This window comes from Mustela lutreola, chromosome 4 (genome assembly GCF_030435805.1).
Source record: "Mustela lutreola isolate mMusLut2 chromosome 4, mMusLut2.pri, whole genome shotgun sequence".
In the NCBI taxonomy this organism is placed as follows: Eukaryota; Metazoa; Chordata; class Mammalia; order Carnivora; family Mustelidae; genus Mustela; species Mustela lutreola.
Genome location: NC_081293.1, coordinates 139,099,745 through 139,124,696, shown reverse-complemented (window position 1 = coordinate 139,124,696; position 24,952 = coordinate 139,099,745). Strand labels below are relative to the sequence as shown.

Below are 24,952 nucleotides of genomic sequence, written 5' to 3'. Positions count from 1 at the left end.
AGACATATAGTAGTAAACAGGACAGTTCCTATCCACCTGGGAGTTCATGTCCATGAGTCCCAGTGATATCAAACAAATAATTATATTAATAAATATTTATAAATATGTTAAGTGCAAACCAAGGTAAAGCATAAAAATAATATCATGTAATACTCAGATCTTTCAAAATCTCAACTACGGTCAAAAGTGTTCTTAAATTTCAGCCTAAGTCATTTTTAATACCATTAATAAGGCTATAAAACTCAACATTCACCTTAAAGATGGGTATAGAGAAAATGCTTGAAGGCAACAAAAATTCTCAAAAAACACATTTAACTGGCTACTCTCAGGTAGGAATGGGGAAAAAAAAGGAATTCAGAATGGCAAGAGGATGAGAGAATCAAGGATGATAGCAAAAGCATTACTAAAATGACTAAATACAGGATACAAGTAAGATACTGGAATTTTAAATGAAGGCAAGAGGTATGCGAGTAACTATGCTGCTCGATAATAGTGACAAAAAGATGGCTATTAGACTAGGAATATAAAGAAGGATCCATGATATACTGAGGTCAAAGGAATTGTGGTTAAATCATGATTATTTCACATACATCTTAAAATTAAGTATTGGTTCATATAGTCCCTTCTCTTTACCCAATTTGGAAAACTCTTCATAAAATATCCCTGATGACTTCAACTATTCCACAGAATGAGGCAGCATGTTTCATAGTAAGACAATTCTAATTGTTGGTCCAGTTTTACTGTCTGAACTCTACCTAGCATTCATGTAACAGAAGTTTAAGTGTTTAAAAATAAATAGCCAGGTCTCTATTATGTTCATTTATTAAAAAAATAACATACAAAAAATTTAATTCCAATTGTGATAAGGACAGTGAAAGAAAATAGTGCTATGGCAATGTTTTTTTTTTTTTTTTAAGATTTTCTTTGAGAGGGAGGGAAGGAGAGAGAGGAAGAGAGAGATAGAGCACATACATGAGGAAGGGGAGGGAGAAGGAGATTCCCCACTGAGCAAGAAGCCCTATGTGGGCTCCCTTCCAGGGCCCTGGGATCATGACTTGAGCCAAAGGCAGGTGCTTAATGACTGAGCCACCCAGGCACCCCAGCAATAATCTTTCAATTATTTCTTCGAGTACCTTTCTGGAATTTCATCATATTATCACATTAGGTTTTTCTTGCTTAGCTCATACAAACTAAAATTAAGGATGTGGGCAATAATAATAGAGGACTACTTAAAGCTTTACCAACAGATGTGTAATCTCAGTCATTTTTCATTTGTTTAACAGTCCAACTAGAAACATCATTTTAGCACTGTTACATGGTACACATAAAAGAGTGGGAAAAGGAGCTGCATCATTTTTTTTTCTTTTTAAAATATATAATCAGTGTCATTAGTCAGTGAAGAAATACAAATCAATCAAAATGAGATACTACTTTACACCCACTAGGATTACTGTATCAGAAGGACAGGTAATAAGAAATAAATAAATAAATGTTGGTGAGTATTTGGAAAAACTTGGGTCCTCACACACTGCTGGTGAGAACAGAAAATTATATGGCCAGTTTAAAAAAACAGTCTAGCAATTTCTCAAATGCTAAAATTAGAGTTATCACAAGACCCAGCAATTCCACTCCTAGGTATACAACCAAGATAAGTGAAAAACTCACATTCACACAAAAGCTTGTACATGAATATTCATGGCAGCATGATTTGTAACAGCCATAAGGTGAAAAATAAAAACAAAAACAAGCCCATAAATGTCTCATGTGACAGATGAATGGATGAATTTTAAAATCAGGTACAGCCATAAAATGGAGTATTATACAAATAACAGAAGAAATTAAGTACTGATAAATGCCATAATATGAATAAATCCTGAAAATATTATGCTAGGTAAAAAAATTCCAGTCAGAAAACATCATGTATTATTCCATTTTTAAAAATATTTTATTTATTTATTTGAGAGAGAAAGAGTGTGCACACACAGAGGGAGAGGGAGAAGTGGACTTCCCGCTGAGTGGAGAGCCGGATGTGGGGCTGGATCCCAGAACCCTGAGATCATGACCTGACCTGAAGGAAGATGCTTAACCAACTGAACTACCCAGGCACCACCATATTATTCCATTATGGTATGTCCAAATCATAGAAAGTAAATTAGTAGTTGTCATGGCCTGAGGCTGGGAGCGGGGAGAATGTAGTCACTGCTGATGGGTATAGGGATTTTGTTGGGAATTTGGGGCAGGGCACTGCAATAAAAATGTTCTAAAAGTAGCTGTGGTAATGGCTATACTACTCTATGAATTTACTAAAAACCACTATATTATACAACTTTAAATGAGTGAATTACATGGTATGTGAATTATATCTCAATAAAACTATTATTAAAAAATCATCGGCCTGGGGCGCCTGGGTGGCTCAGAGGGTTAAACCTCTGCCTTCCGCTCAGGTCATGGTCTCAGGGTCCTGGGATCGAATCCCACATCGGGCTCTCTGCTCGGCGGGGAGCCTGCTTCCTCCTCTCTCTTTCTCTGCCTGCCTCTCTGCCTGCTTGTGATCTCTGTCTGTCAAATAAATAAATAAAATCTTAAAAAAAAAAAATCATCGGCCATTAAGCTGATCAAGTTAATTTTAACTGTAGCAAACTTTAAAGAAAAATGAAACAATTTTCCATTACCACATAAATGATAAGTTTCTATATTTAACTTACACTTAAATAAAACTAAAATGCCTTTCAAAATTATTTCAACATCCATCAGTGTTTAAAAAAAACTATTAATCAATATAAAACTCACCCACTGAGTTTTTTACATAATTTAATGATATAAAACATTTGCGTATGAATAAAATACTGTACCACTGGAACTTTCCAAAAATATGAAGGAATGTGCCATTCATTTCCAACATGCGTGGCTTCAAGTAAAAAAATATAGTATTATAAATCATTGTCTCATTTTTATTTTAAATGTGAAAATAAATGTACAAATTACTCTATATTAGTTTCTATCACTGCTGTTAACAAATTATCATAAACTCAGTGGCTTACAAGAAAACAAATCACTATCTTACAGTTCTGACATGGGTGTCACTGGGTTAAAATTAAGGTGCTGGCAGGGCTGCATTTCTTTCAGGGTGCTCTAAAGGGAGAATCGGTTTACTTGCCTTTTCTATCTTCTAGAGGGTGCCAACACTGCTAGTCCCCTTCTTTCCATCTTCCAAGGAAGCCAATGCTGCATCTTTCTAACATTGTCTGTAGTCACATGTCCCTTTTATTTACAACCAGGAAAGGTTCTCTTCTTTTAAGTACTTATGTGATTAGACTGGGCCCACATGGATAACTCTGGTTAACATTCCACCTCAAGGTCTGTAACTTTAGTCATACCTGCAAAATTCCTTTTGCTATGTAAGAGAACATATTTACAGGTTCTGAGGGTTAGTACATGGACATCTTTGTGGAGGGCCATTATTCCACTTAACACACTGTGAAAATCACCACATAGTAGGAAATAAAATGCTATTTTGGGTTAAAATTCACTAACATAAAGGTATAAGGGATTCCACTCCTTCCTTATACTGTCAAGAGATTACTCCTCTCCCACCAGACACAGGAGGCCTATCCTCTGGAGAAAAATAACCTAACGCTGACAATGGATAATCAGGCACAGAGAAGGGAGCAGTGATGTAGCAAAGAGAAACCAGAAAGTTTACATGGAATTCTGCTTTCTGAACTATGAGATCTTTAGCCCCTTTCTCCTCACCTGTCCAGGAGTCTGACAGTCAAATTATACCTACCACTTAACAGATGAGAGAATACTTCTAATGAACTGATGTGGGGAAAAACCTGTAGATACTGACATTTAAGATGTTCTCAAAGAGAAAATCCCCAATCATAAAACTACCTCTATGGAAAAAAACAGCCCCACATAAACTTAATTACTATTAAATATATATGTGAGTGGACATCTAAGGATCCCTAGTCATCTAAAAGCGTCAACATGAAAGGGACAAACATGAACAGAATTAGGAAACCCAAGGAAACAAAGACAATGAAGGATTAAAAAGAATAACTGAGAAGTGATTATTACTGAAGAGGTAAAAGAAGTTTCTTGCCATCATGAAAAAAAAAAAATCTGTTACTAAAAGAAAAAAAGAACAATGAAAATACACATGCATCCCCAAATCAGAAATTCAGTAAGAGTTGGAATATAAGGTTGAGAAAAACCTCACAGAAATAAAAATAAAAAAAAGAAAGAGGGGAGGAAGGAAGGAAGGAAGGATGAAAAATAATGAAAATATTAGAAGGGCGCCTACGTGGCTCAATAGGTTAAGTGTCTGCCTTCAGCTCAGGTCATGATTCTGGGGTCTTGGGATCAAGTTCCATATTGGGCTCCTTGCTGAGCAGAGTGCTTGTTTCTCCTTCTGCCTGCTCTGCCCGCTGCTCCCTCTGCTTGTGCTCTATCTGACATAAATAAATAAAATCTTAAAAAAAAGGAAAAAAATATTAGAGAACTAATCTAGCAGCACCAAAATACAATTAGCAGAAGTTCCAGAAAAAGAGAACAGAAAAGAGAATAAAAATTATCAAAGAAATAACAAATATTAATTTCTCAGAACTACAATACATAAGTTTCTAGATAGAAAGGACTAACTAAGCTCCCAGAAATGAATAAAAATGTACCACAGCAAGCAAGGTACTGAATCATACCACTGAATACACTCAGAAAAGAGAAAATACTAGGAATTTCAAGACAGAGGACAGGGGCACCTGGGTCACTCAGTGGATTAAGCCTCTGCCTTTGGCTCAGGTCATGATCCAAGGGTCCTGGGATCGAGGCCCATTGATTCTCTGCAGCGGGAGGCCTCCGCCCACCCCCCACAGACTCTTTTAAAAAAATTAATTTTTAGACATGTAAGATCTGAAAAATTTACCTCTCACTAACCTTTACTAAATAAATCATTGAAGGAGTTGTCCCATCAAGGTAAGAGACTAAATGAAAAAAAAATTAAATGCAAGCAAAAAAAAAATTCCACCTGTGAAACTTTAAAAGGAAATCCCATGATGATGATGAAGAAAAGTCCAAGGATGACAAAGAAAAACCAGTTCAAGATTAGAGCTGGAGGAGAAAGGGCTCCAGAAGAAATACTTAAGAAATTATTTGACATGGCTGACCATATCAAAAATTGTGTATATTTTAAATTTTTTTTAAGAGTTTGTTTATTTATTTGAGAGGCAGAGATCACAAGTAGGCAGAAAGGCAGGCAGAGAGAGAGAGGAGGAAGCAGGCTCCCCACTGAGTAGAGAGCCCACTGTGGGGCTCAATGCAGGGCTCAATCCCAGGACCCTGAGACCATGACCTGAGCCGAAGGCAGAGGCTTTAACCCACTGAGCCACCCAGGTGCCTCCCAAATTGTGTATATTTTAGAAAGAAGGAAGGAAGGAAGGAAGGAAGGAAAGAAGGAAGGAAGGAAGAAAGGAAAGAAGGAAGGAAGGAAGGAAAAGGAAGAAAGAAAGAAAAGAAAAAAGCTAAAAAAGAAAAGAAGGAAAGAGAGGTTGATTTACAAAGAAGTTGAATGTTCTATGAAGAGTTGCTTTTAGATTCAAGGAGACTAAAAAAGTTGAAAAACAACATTAAGCAAAGGAAGTCATTTTTAAAACTCTATCCATGCCTTCCTTTAAAAATAAACTGAATCGGGGGATGCCTGGGTGGCTCAGTTGGTTAAGCAGCTGCCTTCAGCTCAGGTCATGATCCCAGTGTCCTGGGATTGATTCCCACATCAGGCTCCTTTGCTTAGCAAGGAACCTGCTTCTCCCGCTGCCTCTGCCTACCACTCTGCCTGCCACTCTGTCTGCCTGTGCTCACTCTCTGACAAATAAATAAATAAAATCTTTTTAAAAAATAAATAAATAGTGCTCGCTTCGGCAGCACATATACTAAAAAATAAATAAATAAAATAAACTGAATCAGGATGCCTGGGGTGGCTCAGTGGGTTAAGCCTCTGCCTTCAATTCAGGTCATGGTCTCAGGGTCCTGGGATTGAGCCCCGCATTGAGCCCTGCATTAGGCTCTCTGCTCAGCAGGGAGCCTGCTTTCCCCTCTCTGCCTGCCTCTCTGCCTACTTGTGATCTCTCTCTCTATGTCAAATAATAAATAAAATTTAAATAAATAAAAATAAACTGAATCAATGAGAATCCTTTAAATTTAATTAGTGGGATATAGTCTCAGTGTATGGTTTCTTTCGGCATCTGCCTCACCCCTGCCTACTCAGCCTTACAACAATAATACAGTAAAAAGTGTTCTTAAACTGAGAAAGCATGTTTCTATTATTGCTAATCAATATTTTGTCTCTGGAAAGTCATTATCATAAAAAAGTCAGTATGAAATTGGCTAAGTAAAACAATCAAATGTCACTTTGAAAAGTAAGTAAAAGGACAATTTCAAAAAAATAAAATCGTGGAAACAAGACAATATACAATATACACATCTGGTAGTTGAAAAATGCTGAAAAAATGTCTCCTGGAAGCATTCATAAAATTTTTTTTAGAAGAACCCTAATTATAATAAAGATAATGGCCAGAAAGGGAAAACATAAGATTACCAACAAATATGGTCTTTAAGAATAGAGTAATTTTTATTACTCGTCATGAAGCCTAATTACAAAGTATTACTATTGCTAGATTCTTTTAATAACAATGTGTGTACTTTAACCTCTAATCAATAGTGGATTTTAGTTTTTAAGATTTTATTTATTTATTTGAGAGAGAGAGCACAAGAGAGAGAATCCGAGTGAGGCAGGGGTGGAGGGTAGAGGTGGAAGGAGAGAGAGGGAGAAGCCGATTCCCTGCTGAGCAGGGAGCCTGATGAAGGGCTCAATTCCAGGACCCTGAGATGGTGACCTGAGCCAAAGGCAGAGGCTTAACCACTGCATGGTCCCCACAGGCTTTCAAACTTCCCACAAATTCTCATTTTCTACCCACTCAACAGTATTCTCTGGGCTGATCATCACTGTCAAATTCTTTGATCTGGAGTCAGTTCCTACCACCTACTCAGTGCTTCAAGATAGATATATAATTTATGGTTTTTCTAATGTTTGGCAGAACCTCTCTGACATATGGTAAAAGTTTTCTTGACATCCACACCCTCATCTATGCCAACAGTAGTATAAGTCCTTAATTCCCCACAGAGTGAATCCCATTTTCCTGACCACACCTTTAGCCACTAAGTTGCTGAAAGCACAGGAGCCTGTGATTCTGGCCCAAGGACAAGTGCTGGGAACAATCACTGTAATCCTGCATGGAAAAGCAGCATAATGATGTACTTAAAAGTTTGGCCTTAGAAGCTACCTTAGTTTGATTCCTGGCTATGTATAACATTTAGAAGCTGTATATCCTTGGGCATGTTATTGAAACACTTTGCCTCAGTTTCTCAACTATAAAATGGCAATGACATTTGTAACTACTTCATAGCATAGCAATGACAATTAATATAAAATACAAAGTAAGTAACAGATAATGGTTAAATAAAAATATGCTTTTCAATCCTTTTCTTTCCTTAGACTCAGTCCTTCTATTTGTGTCCAATAATAAAATAGAGAATATGGTTCCTGGGAGACTGAAATACTGAGGATGGGATATTTGTGAGCCAATTTAAGATGATGTTACAAAGTTACATTCCTGGAGCAGGAAATAATATGTGAAGAATTTTCTAAAACCAGATCATTCCTCTTTTACTTATTAATAATATTTCATTATTTCCATGTTTCTTGAACTATGCCCATATTACTTTTCCATATGATTCACGGATCACTTTTTTTTCTTATTTTTTGTTTGACAGATACACCAAAAGAAATTTCAAAGTACAAAATATATACCCTTATGATAAACATAGATTCATGGGCTGAGGAAGGGTAATGTTGGGAGGAAAGCCAAAGGAGACTATACTTTTGAATTTCTTATAACAAAAAAATATTCACTTTCATAGTTAATATTTTCAAAGTGTTACTTTCATAGTTAAAATTTAATTTAAAAATAATTCTTTCAGAATCAATTTTTAAAAATAATAACCTAACAGTTAAATATGAGACAATTAAATATGAGATGACATGAAAAAATGAAAATATGGATCAGAGAGAATCTCCATCTTTGCACAAGAAAAATATTTTCTAGAAATATAGTATTTTCATTCTTACAACTCAAAAATAGCTCTTTTAACCCATTATTTTTAAATACCGTTAACTCTCTAAAGCTATCATTTATTTCAAGTAACTTTTCTGGCTAATCTTTTATCATCTTTGGGTAGAAAAAAATTAGGAAGAAAAAGTAATACTGGGACTACTTACTTTGAAAAGCATCTATCTTATCGGATCTACTGTCTCAAAATGTGCTATCATCATTCAGAGTTCTATAAATCCTTCTTAAGGAAATCAGAGTAGAATAAAATGAAAAATGAATTTCCTCAGCATCTAAATAATAAAAATATAGTAAGGTTTGCCAAAGTGTTCTATTCCCCATTGCACTCTCCAGCTACGATAAATGGAAACTGCCTATCAGCAGAAAAAAGTGGATGCCATTCTTCTAATAGCAGCCTTATTTGGCACAAAGCAGGCACTCAAGCACAAAAATTGAGTCCACGGGCCCATCTCTTAACACTGATCAAATCAAATGAACAAATCAAAAAGATATTTGTTGCTTAATAAGAAAAGCTGAGATACAATAAGCCAAGTGTTTCACGTAGATTTGGAGTAACTAGTTAGGAAACAAAAACCACTATATACTTCTCCATCTTCACTGCCAATTCCAAAGCATGCACTCTTTTTTTCTACAGCAAGTTTCACAGTATTCACAATTTAGAGGGAAAAAAGAAAACCAACATAGAATAGCAAAATAAATATATGCTGGTGGCTAATATATACACACATGCTGTCAGTATGCTTACAGATTTGATGCTTCTATTTTTTTAATACCAATTTCCTCAAGGTAGAATAACCTTCAAACATTTTATTAATTAACTTCTACACTACTGCACTGTGACTTTTGAAAGCAGTGACACCAATGCCCTTGTACAAGCTTGGGGGGGGAACATTTCACACTTAACAGAAAGTGCAAAGAAAAAGAGTGTTGGATCTTGTATTGAATGTGAACAAATTCAGGTACACAAGTTAGTAAGTGGATATGTAACTGTCTTACGATAGATAACACTATGCTAAAGAAAGACACATGAACATTCTGGTATCACATTCCCAGCTATGCTACCTAAAAACCAAATGTTTTATAACTTCATTTGAACCTCACTTAAATTTCTTCTACAGACCTTAAAAAAAGAAACAAAACCACAGGGTATTAATTCAGGCTGAGGTTAAGTCCTATTCTGCCTACTATTTGTAAGATCATGGTAGGTTACTCAAGCTTTCTGTGTCTCAGTTTCATTTTGAGTGAAATAGGTGTTATAATAGTCATATACTAACTAATTTTTTTAAAAGGGGGAGTGAGTCAGAGGATCAGTACAGTGTCTGGCATGTGATGAGTCCTCAATAAACGTTGGGTATTATTATTATTATTATTAAACAATTTTAGGTAAAGGTAGGCTAATCCCTCATGTCCTCTTCTGACCTACTAGCCTTGGAAGAAAGTAATGAAGTGAAATAGCCAATGATCGAATAGTAGGAAGAAGGAGAAAATAATACAATGGCTGGATTTATTAGTAGCATGGATAAACAGAAGTTAAATTAATAGTAGTAACATACCAGGATTTACAAAAATACTCCAACTTGTAAATCCCTTCCATCCCTCTTTTGCTTCTTTACTACCACCACGATGTTACTTTTAATCATAAAGATATAAAGTATAAAAGAAAAAGTATAAAAGAAAGTAATAGCGGGGGAAGAAAGTATGTTCAATAAAAATGTGACTTCAATCTGGCAGCCATGAAAATTTTATATTTTTGATGGTTCTCAGAGATAACTCTATAGAGACAGTCCTTCAAAAGAAAATTAAAGTGCTATATATACTTAATCATACTATAAAGTCTGAATTTAAAAATAAAATTATTTAATAGAATACCGATTTACATATCCCACAAAAAAGATTCTTGAAATAAGAGAAAAATCATTTTTACTAGCATGACATAGCCCAAACTTTTCTAAAAACTGTGCTAGTACTATAACCCAAAGGAACTTAAACTTAACAGAAATGGATAGAAAGTTGTAGAACAAATGATCATTTTTAACAGTTTTATTTAGTGATATATTATTTTGAATGAGAAATTAAAGCTTAGGATATATGTCATGAATTCCCTACAACACAAAGCTAAATTTTATTTAAAATTTTGATAGAGTAATAGGGCTATTGTGAAATGAAGTACACTTTGATCAGTAATGGCAGGAAAAATAAAAATTAATAAAAGAATTATTATAAGAAATTTAAGGACAGAATATCAAAAAATGTAATATATGTACTAAAATAAAAAGTATAAAAAGATACTAGGAACAATTAAAAAATTAAACAAAAGGAGAGATAAATCACTTATTTATTATGAAAGATACTTGGTTTTATAAATACTGAGATATTTATGAATCAATTCAATGGATTAAAGTACCAAATAATAAAAGGAAGAAGTAACTCCATTCATACAAAATTCAAAACTTGCAAAGCTACGTATTACTTATGAATACACACATTTGGAGATTCATTATTAAAAAAAGAAAAGAATGAGAAATATAAAGTTGAGAACAGAGGTAACCCCTGTGCTAGATAGATGAGAATGTAATTACCAAGGATTCACAGGGGACATCAAAGCCTTTCGTAATGTCTGATTTTTGAAGCAGGCTGGTGAATACAGTAGGCATTCATTATTATTATGCTTTAAGTTGAATTCATAAACCATAAATTCTCACATATGTATGGTGTATTTCATGATTAAAACAATAAATTCTTAAGAATAACCAACAGCAATATGATGGTTTCTTTCTTTGACTCCTGAGTATATGTTCACCCTTTGTCTTTCTCACCTCTTAAACTCTGACCTCAGATTTCTGTGATGATTATGACAAACAGGTAAAAAATTACCGTGTTTCTTATTGGAATCTTCTTGGGTTCTGGAGGCATATCCTGTGGAACAAATTTCACTGGTTCCTTAATCTGCCTCCTTGACCGTTTGGTCCCATCTGGTAAGGTTTCCATGGCCATGTCTGCTTCCATGTCACTGCTCCCTGCCTGGTCACATTCTGAACACTGCCTACATAAAGAAAAAAATGTAAGTTCATATATTTATTTTTATTTTCTAGTATTAGCTATGGTTTCTATTAATAAAAATTCAGGTACATGTGAAGAATATATAAAAATACACACTCCTGTAAGAATGACAATAGTAAATATATAAAGCAATTCCTGTATCCCTGTAAGTATCATAAACACATACAATAATGCTACATGTTTAAGTGAACCAACGTTAAGAGATTCAGCACTGATGGTGAAGTCCAAAGTAACAGAAATCTGTCTCTCTACCTAGAAAACAACTGCATGGGCAAATTGTTTGATGTAATTATTTTCAAACTCTGGACTCTAGTAAAGGCTTGCAACTTCCAAGGAAAAACTTACACAGGTAAACTGCCATTAATTTCAGTCAATTTCAGCTCTAGGCAAAGTCACAGCTACCCATTCTCCAACCAAGCCACACAGCAGGCAGAACACTGCACATGTTCCTGCAGTAGCTTACAAACAGCTATTAGGAGCCAGAATGGCCAAAATAAACCATGTCCTCCAAATATTGACATCTGTGCTCTGATCACAGAAGTACAAAGAGCTGGGTAAGGTCCCCTTGGACTGAAATGTCTTCTAGAACTTAAAATTATTCCCCACCTTCATTTTTCTCCTTGCACCCTTTTGGGAGCCAGACACTAAAGACATGGGCACTCAAAAATAAGTGCATATAGGGGCGCCTGGGTGGCTCAGTGGGTTAAAGCCTCTGCCTTCAGCTCGGGTCATGATCCCAAGGTCCTGGGATCGAGCGCCGTGTCGGGCTCTCTGCTCCGCAGGGAGCCTGCTTCCTCCCCCTCTCTCTCTCTGCCTGCCTCTCTACCTACTTGTGATTTCTCTCTCTCTGTCAAATAAATAAAATCTTAAAAAAAAAAAAGTGCATATACATGAAAAATTAGCAAATGTCCAGACTTGCCCAGGGAAAGGCTCAGAAAAGACATAAAAACTGTAAGTTTACACCTTAGACTGATCCTCAGCATAGACAGCACACTATGATAAGAAACAAAAACAAACAGAAACATTAAGAAAACAAAGCAAATGTTGGGAATGGTTGAAAATCTCATTTCCAAAGTTATCACATTATTAAATACAAATGTCCAGTTTCTGAGAAAAACCTCACAAGTTAATCAAAGAAAAAGGAAAGTATGGCCCATTAAAATGGGGGAAAAATTAACAGAAACTGTCCCAGAAAAAGACCTTAAGGAAGATCTGCAAGACAAAGAATTATTTTTTAAATGTTCAATGAACTAACAGAAATTGTGACAAAGACAGGAAAATAATTTCTGAACAAAGCGGAAATATCAATAGAGAGATAGCCTAAATATAAACCAAAAGGAAATTCTGGAGATGAAAAGTACAATAATGGAATAGAAAATTTACTAGAGGGATTAAAAGGACAGATCTGTGCAGCAAACCTGAAAGAAAGAACAATGGAAACTACAAAGTCTGAGGAACAAACAGAAAAAAAAAGCTTGGAAAAAAGTGAATAGATCCTAAGCGGCAAGTGAGGGCATTGACAAATACACCAACATTTGCACCATGGAAGACCCAGAAGAAGAAAAAGGGGTAAGAGATAAAATGTTTAAAGGAATAATGACTGAAAACTTCCTAATTTGATAAAGGAGATAATATGAAATCCAAGAAGCTCAACAAGTACCAAACAAAATAGACTTAAAAAGTCCCACACCAAGATGCATTATAATCAAACTTTCCAAATAAAAAGACACAAAGAGAGACTTGAAAATAGAGAGAAATTCAGAATCAGCACATACAAGGGATTTTCAATAAGATTACAGGCAGAGCTCTCATCAGAAATTCTGGAAGCCAGAAGGCAGTGTTATCAATATATTAAAAGCGTTAAAATGACCAGAAAAACAAACAGCAACCAAAAAAGCCTATCAACTAAGAATACTATGTTCATTAAAAATGTCCTTCAAAAGTGTGGGAGAACTTAAGACAATGCTAGACAAACAATAGCAGGGGGTGTTTGATACCACCAGACTTGTCCTACAAGAAATGCTCAGTGGAGTCCTATAGGGTGAGGGGAGGGGGGAAGGACACAAGACAGTAACTCAGAGTCCATTATGGAGAAATAAAAATCTCAATAAAGGTTAATACACGATCAATTCTAAAAGCTAATATTATTATCACAATGGGTTGTAACTCTACTCTTGTTTTTTTTTACATGAGGTAAGAGATTAATACATTAAAAAAAATTAATACCATAACAGCTTATACTATTATAATCGTTTCTTAAGTCCACATGCATGTAGAAAAAGGATTTAAATAAGATATAGAGGGGTACCTCGGTGGCTGTGTCAGTTAAGGGACTGACTCTTCATTTCAGCTCAGGGCTCTGCACTGTCCATTGAGTCTGCTTAAGATTCTCTCTCCGTCACCACCCCCCAAACCTCCCTCCCCATAGGCACTCTCTCAAAAATATAAATAAATTAAAAAATAAGATATACAAATGGCTAATAAGCACAAGAAAAGATGCTAAACATTACTAAGCATTAAGGAAATGAAAATCAAAACCACAATGAGATAGCACTTCACCTCCAACAGGATGGCTATTTTCAAAACAAAAAACAGAAAATAGTAACTGTTTGCAAGGATGTAGAGAAACTGGAATCCTGCACAGCTGCTTTAAAAAGCAGTACGGTGGGCGCCTGGGTGGCTCAGTGGGTTAAGCCTCTGCCTTCGGCTCAGGTCATGATCCCAGGATCCTGGGATCGAGTCCCACATCGGGCTCTCTGCTCGGCAGGGAGCCTGCTTCTTCCTCTTTCTCTTTCAGCCTGCCTCTCTGCCTACTTGTGATCTCTGTCTGTCAAATAAATAAATAAAATCTTAAAAAAAAAAAAAAAGGCAGTATGGTGGTTCCTTAAAAAATTAAAAATACAATTACCATATAATCCATTCTTAAAGAGGTATCTCTACACCTATATTCATAGCAGCACTGTTCACAACAGCTAACTGTGGGAGCAACCCCAGTAACTACTGACCTATAAATGGATAAGTAAAATGTGGTACAAATGTGGACTATTATTCAGCTTTAAAAAAGAATATTCACAATATGCTATGACATGGATGAACCTGAAGACATTAGTCTAAGCAAAATAGACCAATCACTTAAAAGACCAATACTATATGATTCCACTTACATGAGGTACTTAAGAGTAGTTAAAATCATAGGGAGAGAAAGTGGAGTAGTGATTTCCAGGAGCTGGAGGGAAGGGAGGAATGGGGAGTTATTATTCAATATGTATAGAGTTTCAATTTTTACAAGCTGAAAAATGTCATAGAGATAGATTATTATAGTATTTAATATGACAATATAATAATTACTAATGTACTTAATACCACTGGACTATACCACTTAAAAATGATTAAGATGGTAAATTTTATGTTATGTGTATTTTGCCACAGTAAAATGTTTGAACAAACAAGAGTAACATTAAAAGATAATTAAACACTGAAATTTCAGTCTAATCAGTACAGCCCAGTAGAACTCTGTTAGAATTATCTATAACTGCACTATTTAGTACAATAGCCACTAGCCATATATAGCTATTGAACACTTGTAATGTGTGACTAAGAAACTGATTTTTAAAATTTAATTTTAATCAATTTAAATCCAAGGAGTCACATGTGGCTAGTGGCTAACACTTGGACAACAAAAGTCTATAAAATGATTACTGATAATCTTAATATTGCCAATTATAAAGGCCCACTTAAAAATTCATTAGAAACTGTTAGAAGTAAGTTTTTTCATGTATTTTCTTTAAATTTAAAGAAATTAAATTTAAATTAAATTTAAATTTAAAGAAATTTTTTTAAATTTAAAAGAATGATCAGGTTCTTTAGAAGTCTAACTTACAGTGTTATCTCTATAAAAATAGTTATAATACAGAAAATAATGTTTCATATTTAGTTTACTTATCAGTACCTTAGTTTCTTAAGTAATCTTAGTTTACATCAGTACCCTTGAATGAATCTTAGAATTCCCTCACCGAGTATTTTCAAAGATTTCTTACTATTTGAGGTCATACTGCATCAAAATTCACATATCTTGCTCACTAATACAGTAAACATTATCAAACTAATATCTATTTCTTAAGAGTAATAACTTTAAATTCAAATTCCAGTAACAGAGTTAAATGCAATATGACATTTGTGTTAATAAGACATATACATTAATTGTTAAAATGCAAACTAATATTCAACACTGTTGCTGTTTTTTTAAAAGATTTTATTTATTTGTTTGACAGAGATCACAAGTAGGAAGAGAGGCAGGCAGGGGAGTGGGAAGCAGGCTCGCTGTAGAGCAGAGAGCCCGATGCAGGCTCAATCCCAGGACCCTGGGATCATGACCTGAACTGAAGGCAGAGGCTTTAACCCACTGAGCTACCCACATGCCCCTAATATTTAAGGCTTTTATCTTAATATCTAAAAATTCTCATTCATTTAACCAAAATTATTGAGGAAAAATTTTAACACTAAAAAAATGACCAATAAGAAAAAAAAAAGTAGGTAATTTATCATGTGTTACTCAAAAAGTTTTATATATCTATTGGTAGAACATCCAACCACTTCATTCCTTGGATTCACAGAATGCCACGGATATTAACATACAGAGCTCCTGGGTGGCTCAGTTGGTTTTGGCTCAGGTTGTGATCTCATGGGTAATGAGATCAAGCCCATGTTGGGCCCTGCTCTCAGTGGGGAGTCTGCTAAAAGATTTTCTACCTCTGCCCCTTCCCACTCATACCCTCTCTTCTCGCTCTCTCAAATAAATATATCTTTTTAAAAAAATTAAAATACAAATAAAGTGTAAGTTATCTATTTGCTCCTGTTTGTCCCATATGAAAAGATTAAAGATTAGTATGAGCAATAAAAACCTAACAATATTCGTAATTTAAATAATGAATATATTTTCAAACAATCTATTGGCAATCCTAAACTGTGAAAACCCCACAAATGTTAGATACTATTAGTAAATAATAACAAATACAACAAACATCAAAACAGAAATGGCCATAGAAAGAGATTTAATTATGTCACAGAAAAGGACTATTTCCTTAAGTGATCATTTCTACCAGCTGAAGTGAAATGTAATCAAAGTTTCTTAGTTCCAATTCATTTCTAACATACATGAATTGCTGGGATATAGAAACAAGTACCTTTTTAGGATGAATCAGTATATTGTTTTCTTTTAATTGAATTTTTTTTCTTTAGTTTCTCATTTTGTAACAATAATCCTTGTCAGGACATTCTCTAACTTCTTATGCTCATTATTATCCTCACCAAAAGTAAGACACTCAGGTCACAAGGAAACTTGCTTTAGAGCCCTCTGACAGAACTGTTACTCCCTAAACTCCACGACAAAACACTGAACAACACAGAAAGTCAAAATAAAATTTAACAACCAATACAGAAATTTATCTGTTTGTTTCAAAACAACTGCCAAGTGATAGTTACAGTACAAATTCTACACAGATGGAGACACTACTTGAAACTTTTTCAACAACCTTATTAAATACTATCGTCTCTATCTTTTATGTATCATTTAAGATATGAAAAAGCATCTCTACTACATTAATCAGTACACAAGATCCTAAGAATAATAATCTAGGATATAGCTATGGCCTGTCCAATTCAATGGGATTAATGGGATAATATTTGGGGGTAAAAGTCATAATTATCCTTGATAATGTCAAAACACATACCTGGCTTCTTCTAATAGCCCACTAAGCTGCTATTTTATACATTTAATCCTGTGTATTTTTACTTAATATATTCTACTAAGGGAAGAGAATCCTATGTTTTATAATTCCCATGCAAAATATTAAAAATACTCTTAAGTAATCAAAATATTCAAATAATTAAAAAGGAATTTTTAAAGTACAAGTAATAAAAATTCATGTCATGATTTATGCAAAAGGGCAACCTTCTGACTGAAATGAAATATCAAGAGATTTTTCTCATTTGCTATACAATCTCCAACTCCTGAACCATATATTACAACTTGTTTTTTTGTTCAGAAGGGGGTTTAGAATTTTTCAATTACTAAAGAAAAATGATTTCATTGTATAATAATCCTAAGACAAGTACATGAATTCAGTTTATAAAAAATTTACTGTGTATGTTAGAGAAAAAACAGATTTTATGAATTCTTAACTAATAAATTGTGACACTTTCTCAAATATTATATATAATTCATGTTTTGCTTTTTTTCCCTTTACAAATTACTTCTTTCAGTCTTCAAAGATTGCATAGCATAGTCTGTTTTTTCCCTTATCTCTAAGATTTTTCCATGTTTTCCCCATTTTTAAAGGAAAATCTTCACGGGTGCCTACATAAAACTTCATTAGTGCAATATAAATCAAAACCACAATGAGATATCACTTCAAATCTGTTAGAATGGCTGTCATCAAAAAGATAAGAAATAACAAGTGCTGGAGAAGATATGGAAAAAAGGGAATGCTCATATTCTGTTGGCAGGAATGTAAACTAGTGTAGCCCCTATGAAAACAAGCATGGAGGTTCTTCATAAAATTAAAAATAAGGCACTCCTGGGTGGCTCAGCTGGCTGGGCATGACTCTTGATTTTGGCTTGGGTCATGATCTCTGGGTCATGGGATTAGCTCTGAGTCAGGCTCCACACTCAGCAAAGAGTCTGCTTGGGATTCTCTCTATTCCTCTGCCCCTCGCCCTACCAGTCTGCTCTCTTGCTCTAAAATAAATCAATCTTTGAAAACAAAATAACTAAAAATGCAACTACTGTATGATCCAGCAATTCCACTTCTGCATGTATATCCAAAGGAAACAAAATCTCTATCTTGAAAAGATACCTACACTCTTATGTTCATGCACCATTATTTATAAGAGGAAAAACATGGAAATACCCTGTGTCCACTGATGAATGAATGGGTAAAGAAAATGTGGTAGAAATATATAATAGGATATTATTCAGCCATGAAAAAGAAGGAAACCCTAGCTATTTGCAACAGCATAGATGGACCTTGAGGGAATTATGCTAAGTAAGTCAAAAGCAAATATTGTATGATCTCGATTATATGTGGACTATTTTTTTAAGATTTTATTTATTTATTAAATAGAGAGAGAGAGATCACAAGTAGGCAAAGCAGCAGGCAGAGAGAGAGGGGGAAACAGGCTCCCCACTAAGCAGAGAGCCTGATGTGGGACTCAATCCCAGGACCCTAAGTTCATGACCTGAGCTGAAGGTAGAGGTTTAATCCACTGAGCCACCCAGGCGCCCCTTATGTGGACTATTTTTTTTTTTAAACCCACAAATTCATAAATAAAGAGTACCAACTGGTGGTTGCCAGAGGCTGGGGTCAGGGAGGTGGAGTTGGGGAGGAGATGCAAAGGGGTAAGGGTGGTCAAAAGGTAAAAACTTCCAGTTAAAACAAAAATATATACAAATAAAATAAATAAATAAATAATTCTTAAAAGGGGGCTGGTGCCTGGGTGCCTCAGTCTGTTAAGCATCTAACTTTCAATTTTAGTTTGGGTTACAATCTCAGGGTCATGAGATGGAGCCTCAAGATGGAGCCTGCTTAAGATTCTCTCTCTCTCCCCCGTGCCTCTCACCACACTCTCTCTCTAAATAAATAAATCAATAAATAAGTCCTGGGGATGTAATATACAACATGGTGAATATAGTTATTAATACTATATTGTATATTTGGAGAAATATTGTTTTTTTTTTGGAGAAATATTGTTTTTTTTAAGATTCTATTTCTTTAACTGAGAGAGCACACACAAGCACATGCACATGAGTTGTGTTAGGAGAGGTAAGGGAGAGGCACAAGAAAGCAGACTCTACACCAAGTGTGGAGTCCTACACGAGGCTCCATCCTAGAACCCGGAGATCAGGATCTGAACTGAAATCAAGAGTTGGCCAGCCACTTAACTGTTTAACCAACTGAGCCACCCGGGTGCCCCTAAGAGAATACATCTTAAGAGTCCTTATCATTAGGGGGAAAAAAAACAACAAACATTTAACTGTGTATTACAATGGATGTTAACTAAGCTTACTGTGGTAATCATTTCACAATATATACATCAAATCATTATGCTGTACACCTAAAATTAAAGCAAGGTTATATGTCAATTATCTCTTGATAAAAAGAAAGAGTTAATGGAAGAAGGGAAGGATAAATTATTAAGAAAAATGGGGGAGAAACCTATAAATTATTAACTGAAGGGTCTGTGCTATAGATTTTCTTTTCTCTTAAAAGAATAAACAAAGGTATACCCAAAGAATAAAAGGATATAATAAATATTACTCAATTATCTGTCAAATAATACTCTCCAGAATATTCAGGGTTTGGTTTTTTGGTTTTTTTTTTTTTTCCAGAATATTCTTTAATTAGAAAAGGCAAGAAAACTTCTGATCAGACGGTGATAGAAACATAAGATTACTCTAAAAGAAGTATCTATGGGGCACTCAGTGGGTTAAGCCTCTGCCTTTGGCTCAGGTCATGATCTCAGGATCCTGCATTTGAGCCCTGCATTGGGCTCTCTGCTCAGCAGGGAGGCCAGTTTCCCTCCCCTCCCCCACCTGCTTTTGCCTACTTATGATCTCTGTCTGTCAAATAAATAAAATCTTTAAAAAAAAAAGAAATATTTATTATTTGAGCTACTCTAATAAATCAAACCCTTACTACTTCATTTATAGAGCTATCAGGCTTATCTGGGAAGAATATAAGGCAGTGTGCAACAATATATATTTAAAAAGGAACAAACCAAAATAATATAAACTAAGAGTAAGACAAAATAAATTTCAAACAATGGGAGTAAGTAAAAACAAAATGGAGCCTAGATCATACCTTCATTAGCCTCTTTATCCCTTGCCAAATTCCTCACCCAACTAGCATTCTCATCTGATTTGCCCATTCCTAACCCAACATAAAAAGTCCCTGGGTTTTTCCCTCTCCTGATCCTGGACAGCTAAGCATTATTGGAGAAAGATCAATTAATCACACTTATTAAACCAATTCACAAACATTCTTTAGTATATAACCTCAGCAAGTCATCTGTGATTTTTTTTCCAACAAAACTATCGGAAACTATCTCCTATCTTCTTAAGCCACCATCATCATCCCAATTAATTGCTTTCCCTTTCCACAGACTGCTTCTATTTCACTGAAAAGTCAGAGCCTGTCTAATGTGAGCTTATTCAACTTTCCTACTTTTCATCAATAATTACCTCTGTATCTTTATTCTTTCCTGTCACATGTCTTAAATTAGTCCAAGATAAGCAGTGAACTGAACTATTGTGGTATGGACCAAACAGAAAGCATCCAGATCTCAAACAATTAACTCCCAAAAGTAGTACAGGAGGTGCTTAGAACAGTTTGCCAAGCAGAATACGCTATTTGAGAAGGGAAGATTGCATAGTAATTTTGGCTAGCAGTGAACATAAGGGGTATATAGTAGAAAGGGTGTTACCAAATACACATAGCATAAAGACAAGAAAAGGAGTAATTGGTGACGTTCAAAAATGTGTTCCAGTAGGATCTGTATAAATCTAAGCCAATAATGAGCCCAGTCATGAGATAAGGGTATAGGAACCCTTTCCGTAAGACCAAAGGACCTTTCCAGGACCTTTCTTCCTAAGAAAAAAACTAAGAACTAAATGAACCTAGGCAGAGGTTAGGCAGTAGTGTGCTAGTAAATTTCTAATGCCTAATTCTCTATGGGAAAAAGTCTTTATTTATAGCATTTGCTAATTTCTGTATCATGCATACTACTAAGCATGGTCAATTTCAAAATACCAATATGGCATCAGAGAATGCAGAATGGGTAAAAAATGTATAGTAGCATACCATTAGACAGTTTTTCTACCATACATATATAATAGACTTAGGCAAAGAGTAAAGGTAATAAAAAAATACTTGGGAAGTGAAATTGCTTTAATACTTATTATCTTTAATATAACTTCAAAATTAAACTGAAAATGTTAAAAAGCAAAAAGTACCTCTCACAACTGAGATACACTAAAGAAAAATATAATTCCATGAAACTTACTCTAAAACTAAAACACTCAATTAAGTGTTAAGCAAAACTAAGTTGACTTCAGAGGACAAAAGAAATTTGATTATTAAAAACTAGAAGAGGGGGCACCTGGTTGGCTCAGTGGGTTAAGCCGCTGCCTTCGGCTCAGGTCATGATCTCAGGGTCCTGGGATCGAGTCCCATACTGGGCTCTCTGCTTAGCAGGGAGACTGCTTCCCTCTCTCTCTCTCTGCCTGCCTCTCTACCTACTTGTGATCTCACTCTGTCAAATAATAAATAAAATCTTTAAAATAAAACAACAACAACAAAAAAAAAAACTAGAAGATATAGAAGACTTCACTTTGCCATGGTATTAGCTTCTTCTATTTTAAAACACTGTAACCAATGCATAGGACCCTAAGTAGCTTTAGGTCTTTGGGGGAGACCTTTCCCTAAAACATTCCAGGCAAGGCAGTTTATGTGAAGTTCTTCCAGAAACTTACTGGAAACCAGAGCTCTGCAGGCAGAGCAGTATTAGAAAAGTTCATAACTGCACATCTCCAGGTCAAAGATCATGACTAGCACACTAGCCCTGGAGACTATCAAACAGGCTTTCAATTTATAAACATCCACTTATAGGGCATCTGGTTGGCACAGTTTTTTGGGAGTCTGACTCTTGGTTTTGGCTCAGGTTGTGATCTCAGGGTCATGGGATCAAGCCCCGCATCAGGCTCCATGCTCAGTGGAGTCTGCTTAAAGACTTTCTCTCCCTCTCCCTCTACCCTTTTCCCCTGCCATGTGCACAAGCGTGCTTGCTCGCTCGCTCTCTCTCTCAAATAGATAAATAAATCTTTTTTAAAAAGGCAAAAAAACACCACCCACTTAGGACAGTTATTAACACTGCTGGCATTCTAATAAGCCACAGCATTTTTTAATAAATTCTGGTTTCAAAAGCACAGATATAACATATATATATTTATGCCCTCCATTATACTTGAAAAGGGAGGACTAGTAGGACTCTCTCAAGACAAACTGATAAAGAACACTATGAGGGATGCCTGAGTGGCTCAGTCAGTTAAGCATCTGCCTTCAGCTCAGATCATGATCCCAGGGTCCTGGGACCAAGTCCTGCATCCAGCTCCTTGCTTAGTGGGGAGCATGCTTTTCTTTTTGCTTGCCACTCCCCCTGCTTGTGCACTCTCTCTCTGACAAATAAATAAATAAAATCTTAAAAAAAAAAAAGAACACTATGAAAAAGCATTCCTGTGAAAATGGTGAAAGAATGTAAGCTTCCCAGTAAAATAAACAGAGATGCTTTACAACATAAAACAATAAGGTTAAAAAACATGCTTACTGTGTTTGACAAACACACAACTTTTCATATAGATTAGCATTTAAGAACCTGGGGTCTACTCTTTTCTAAAAGTAAAAAGATCGGCACTTGGGTGGCTCAGTTGGTTAAGCATCTGCCTTCAGCTCAGGTCCTGATCCCAGGGTCCAGGGATTGGCAGGAAGCCTGCTTCTTCCTCCCCTCCCTGGTCATCCTCTCTCTTACTATCTTTGTCACTATCTCTGTCTCTCTCTCCAATAAATAGAAAATAAAAATAAAAGTAAATGTAGAAAGGCAATTTGCCTAAGAAGAATACTGAGATTTATTCCAAAACTTTCCGTGTTCTACATTCTTCCTATACAGAATCATCATATTAAAACCGATTTGTCTCTCCCTTGGACTAAAATTAAGGAAAGGATAAAATTCATCATACATAAGCTTTTATCAAATATCTGCAGTAATGTAATATACCTAAGTTAATGAAAAAAATTAAAAACATATGTCAAATGTTTCTAGATTGGTTGAACCTAAATATAACTAGCACAAATGAAAAATACTAAAAGTAAAGCCTTGAGTGAAACTATTTAAAAATATTAAACCACAATAAAAGGATGAGTAAGGAGGCAAATTCCTGATAAATTCATTCAATTTCAAAATAAAAATAAAGCATTTCAGAAATTCGTATAATAAAGTAAAATACAACTAATACAGGAGAAAGAATTCATGCTTTAACCATTGCTAAGATACCATGATAGCTTCAATTAACTCAATATTCATTTGTCAAACAAACAGATACAGATTTATTTATATATTATAATAAATATTTATGACCAAAGTGTTCTTACCACAAAAAAAGACAATGGAAACTAAGTGAAGTGATGGATATGTCAGTTAGTTTCATTATGGTGATTACTTCACAATGCATACGTATATCAAATCATTAAGTTGTATATCTTAAATATATATAGTTTTTAATTGTCAATTATACTTAAAGTTGGAAACACATTTATAAAAAAATCAGTTAAAAAATTTGCTGAAAACTTTATTGTGAAGTAATACGATGTAACATCATCTTACACTGTTGAAACACAGAGCAAACCATTTCTAATATTAAAATCTCTTTCATTTTACTTACCAGTAACTGTTCTTGGTCTTTCTTGGCATCCTCGTAAGAGGAGGGTCCAGACATCCAAGGTGGTAATGAAGTTTACAGGTATCACACAATAAAAGAAGATGCTGATCGTGGTTCTTCTTACAAATTCCACAACTTTGAATAAAGGCAGCAAATAAAGGATTAGAATAGTAGTAATCTTAGTGAACAGCTATTCATAGCATATTTTTTTAATTTCAAAATTTCACCTTGATTAACTTAAAATTTCTTCTGTTAAAATCAAATGTCTTCTCATAACATACTTTTTTATAATGTCACTACTTATTACTTCAAAATATGTTTGAGACTATAGAAAAATAGCTGGATCTAATATAAATATTCCTCTAGAGTCAAACCTTTCAGAGAAAGGCATATATAAGATAGTATTCTCAACATCATCACCATCTCAATTTTAATTATCACTTAAACTCATTTAATATTAGCTTAGTTTTTCTCTAGAAAGGTAGCTATTAAACAAAAAACTTCCCAATTTTTTACTTCTCTAAAACTACCAAAGAAGTTAACTTACAAACAAACTTCAGTTTATTTCCTATCATTAATTACAAACTTTTCAAAGAGTCTTAAACATAAAAATAAGCTAAATTTATAAGTAAGACTCTTTCCAAAATCTGACTCTGAGTCTTAAAAATATACCAATTGATATTTATTGCAAAGAATGGGGTGTTTTACTATTGGTGTTAACTGTTACTTCGATTTTTGTTTGTTTTCAAGGAATTCAACTTCTCTTGTGCAAAACAGCAACATAACCACTCCTAGAGCACAAGCCCTTGACCTGAAAATCTAGGTCTTTTTTATACTGGGAACATAAAGAGTGAAGTTGAAAAGTTGAGAATCTATAAGAGCCATCCATCAACATACAGAAACAATGATATTTGAATTTTTAAATTATCCTAGAAAAAAAATCATATAAATGTAACAACAACAACTAATATTTTATCTCAATGTTGCTCAGAGTCAAAAAGGAAAATCATGTAAAATACATTCTGGAACAAAAATGAATGCAGTGATAAGTCAGAAGCACTGTGTTATGTTTGATGGTTCCAAATGAACCAACTTTGTTTAGAAAAGCTGGGCTGAGAATGTGCTAGTCTGCATACTGTACACTAAAACACTAGTCGGCTTTTCCCACATTTCAAGGAAGTCAACTGCTATTACCTACGGAGGAAGCCTCCAATCAAGAATG

At 34.8% G+C, this 24,952-nt stretch overlaps 1 protein-coding gene across 10 annotated transcripts in view; it reads right to left on the bottom strand.

Moving 5' to 3' along the window:
- Positions 1–24,952, bottom strand: part of PHF14 (PHD finger protein 14) — a 208,393-nt gene that overhangs the window by 119,996 nt on the left and 63,445 nt on the right. For 9 of the 10 annotated variants that reach the window (XR_009352854.1, XR_009352855.1, XM_059171235.1 and 6 more), the window contains exons 13-14: positions 23,734–23,865; positions 11,058–11,226 (exon numbers count right to left, since the gene is read on the bottom strand). Coding sequence is in view for 8 of the 10 variants with exons in the window: in XM_059171235.1 (XP_059027218.1) it covers positions 11,058–11,226; positions 23,734–23,865 (301 nt within the window). In the remaining 2 variants the exon portion in view is untranslated. Of the gene's footprint in view, positions 1–11,057; positions 11,227–14,408; positions 14,470–23,733; positions 23,866–24,952 lie in introns of those variants that run through there. The other variant, XM_059171242.1, reaches the window with a different exon arrangement.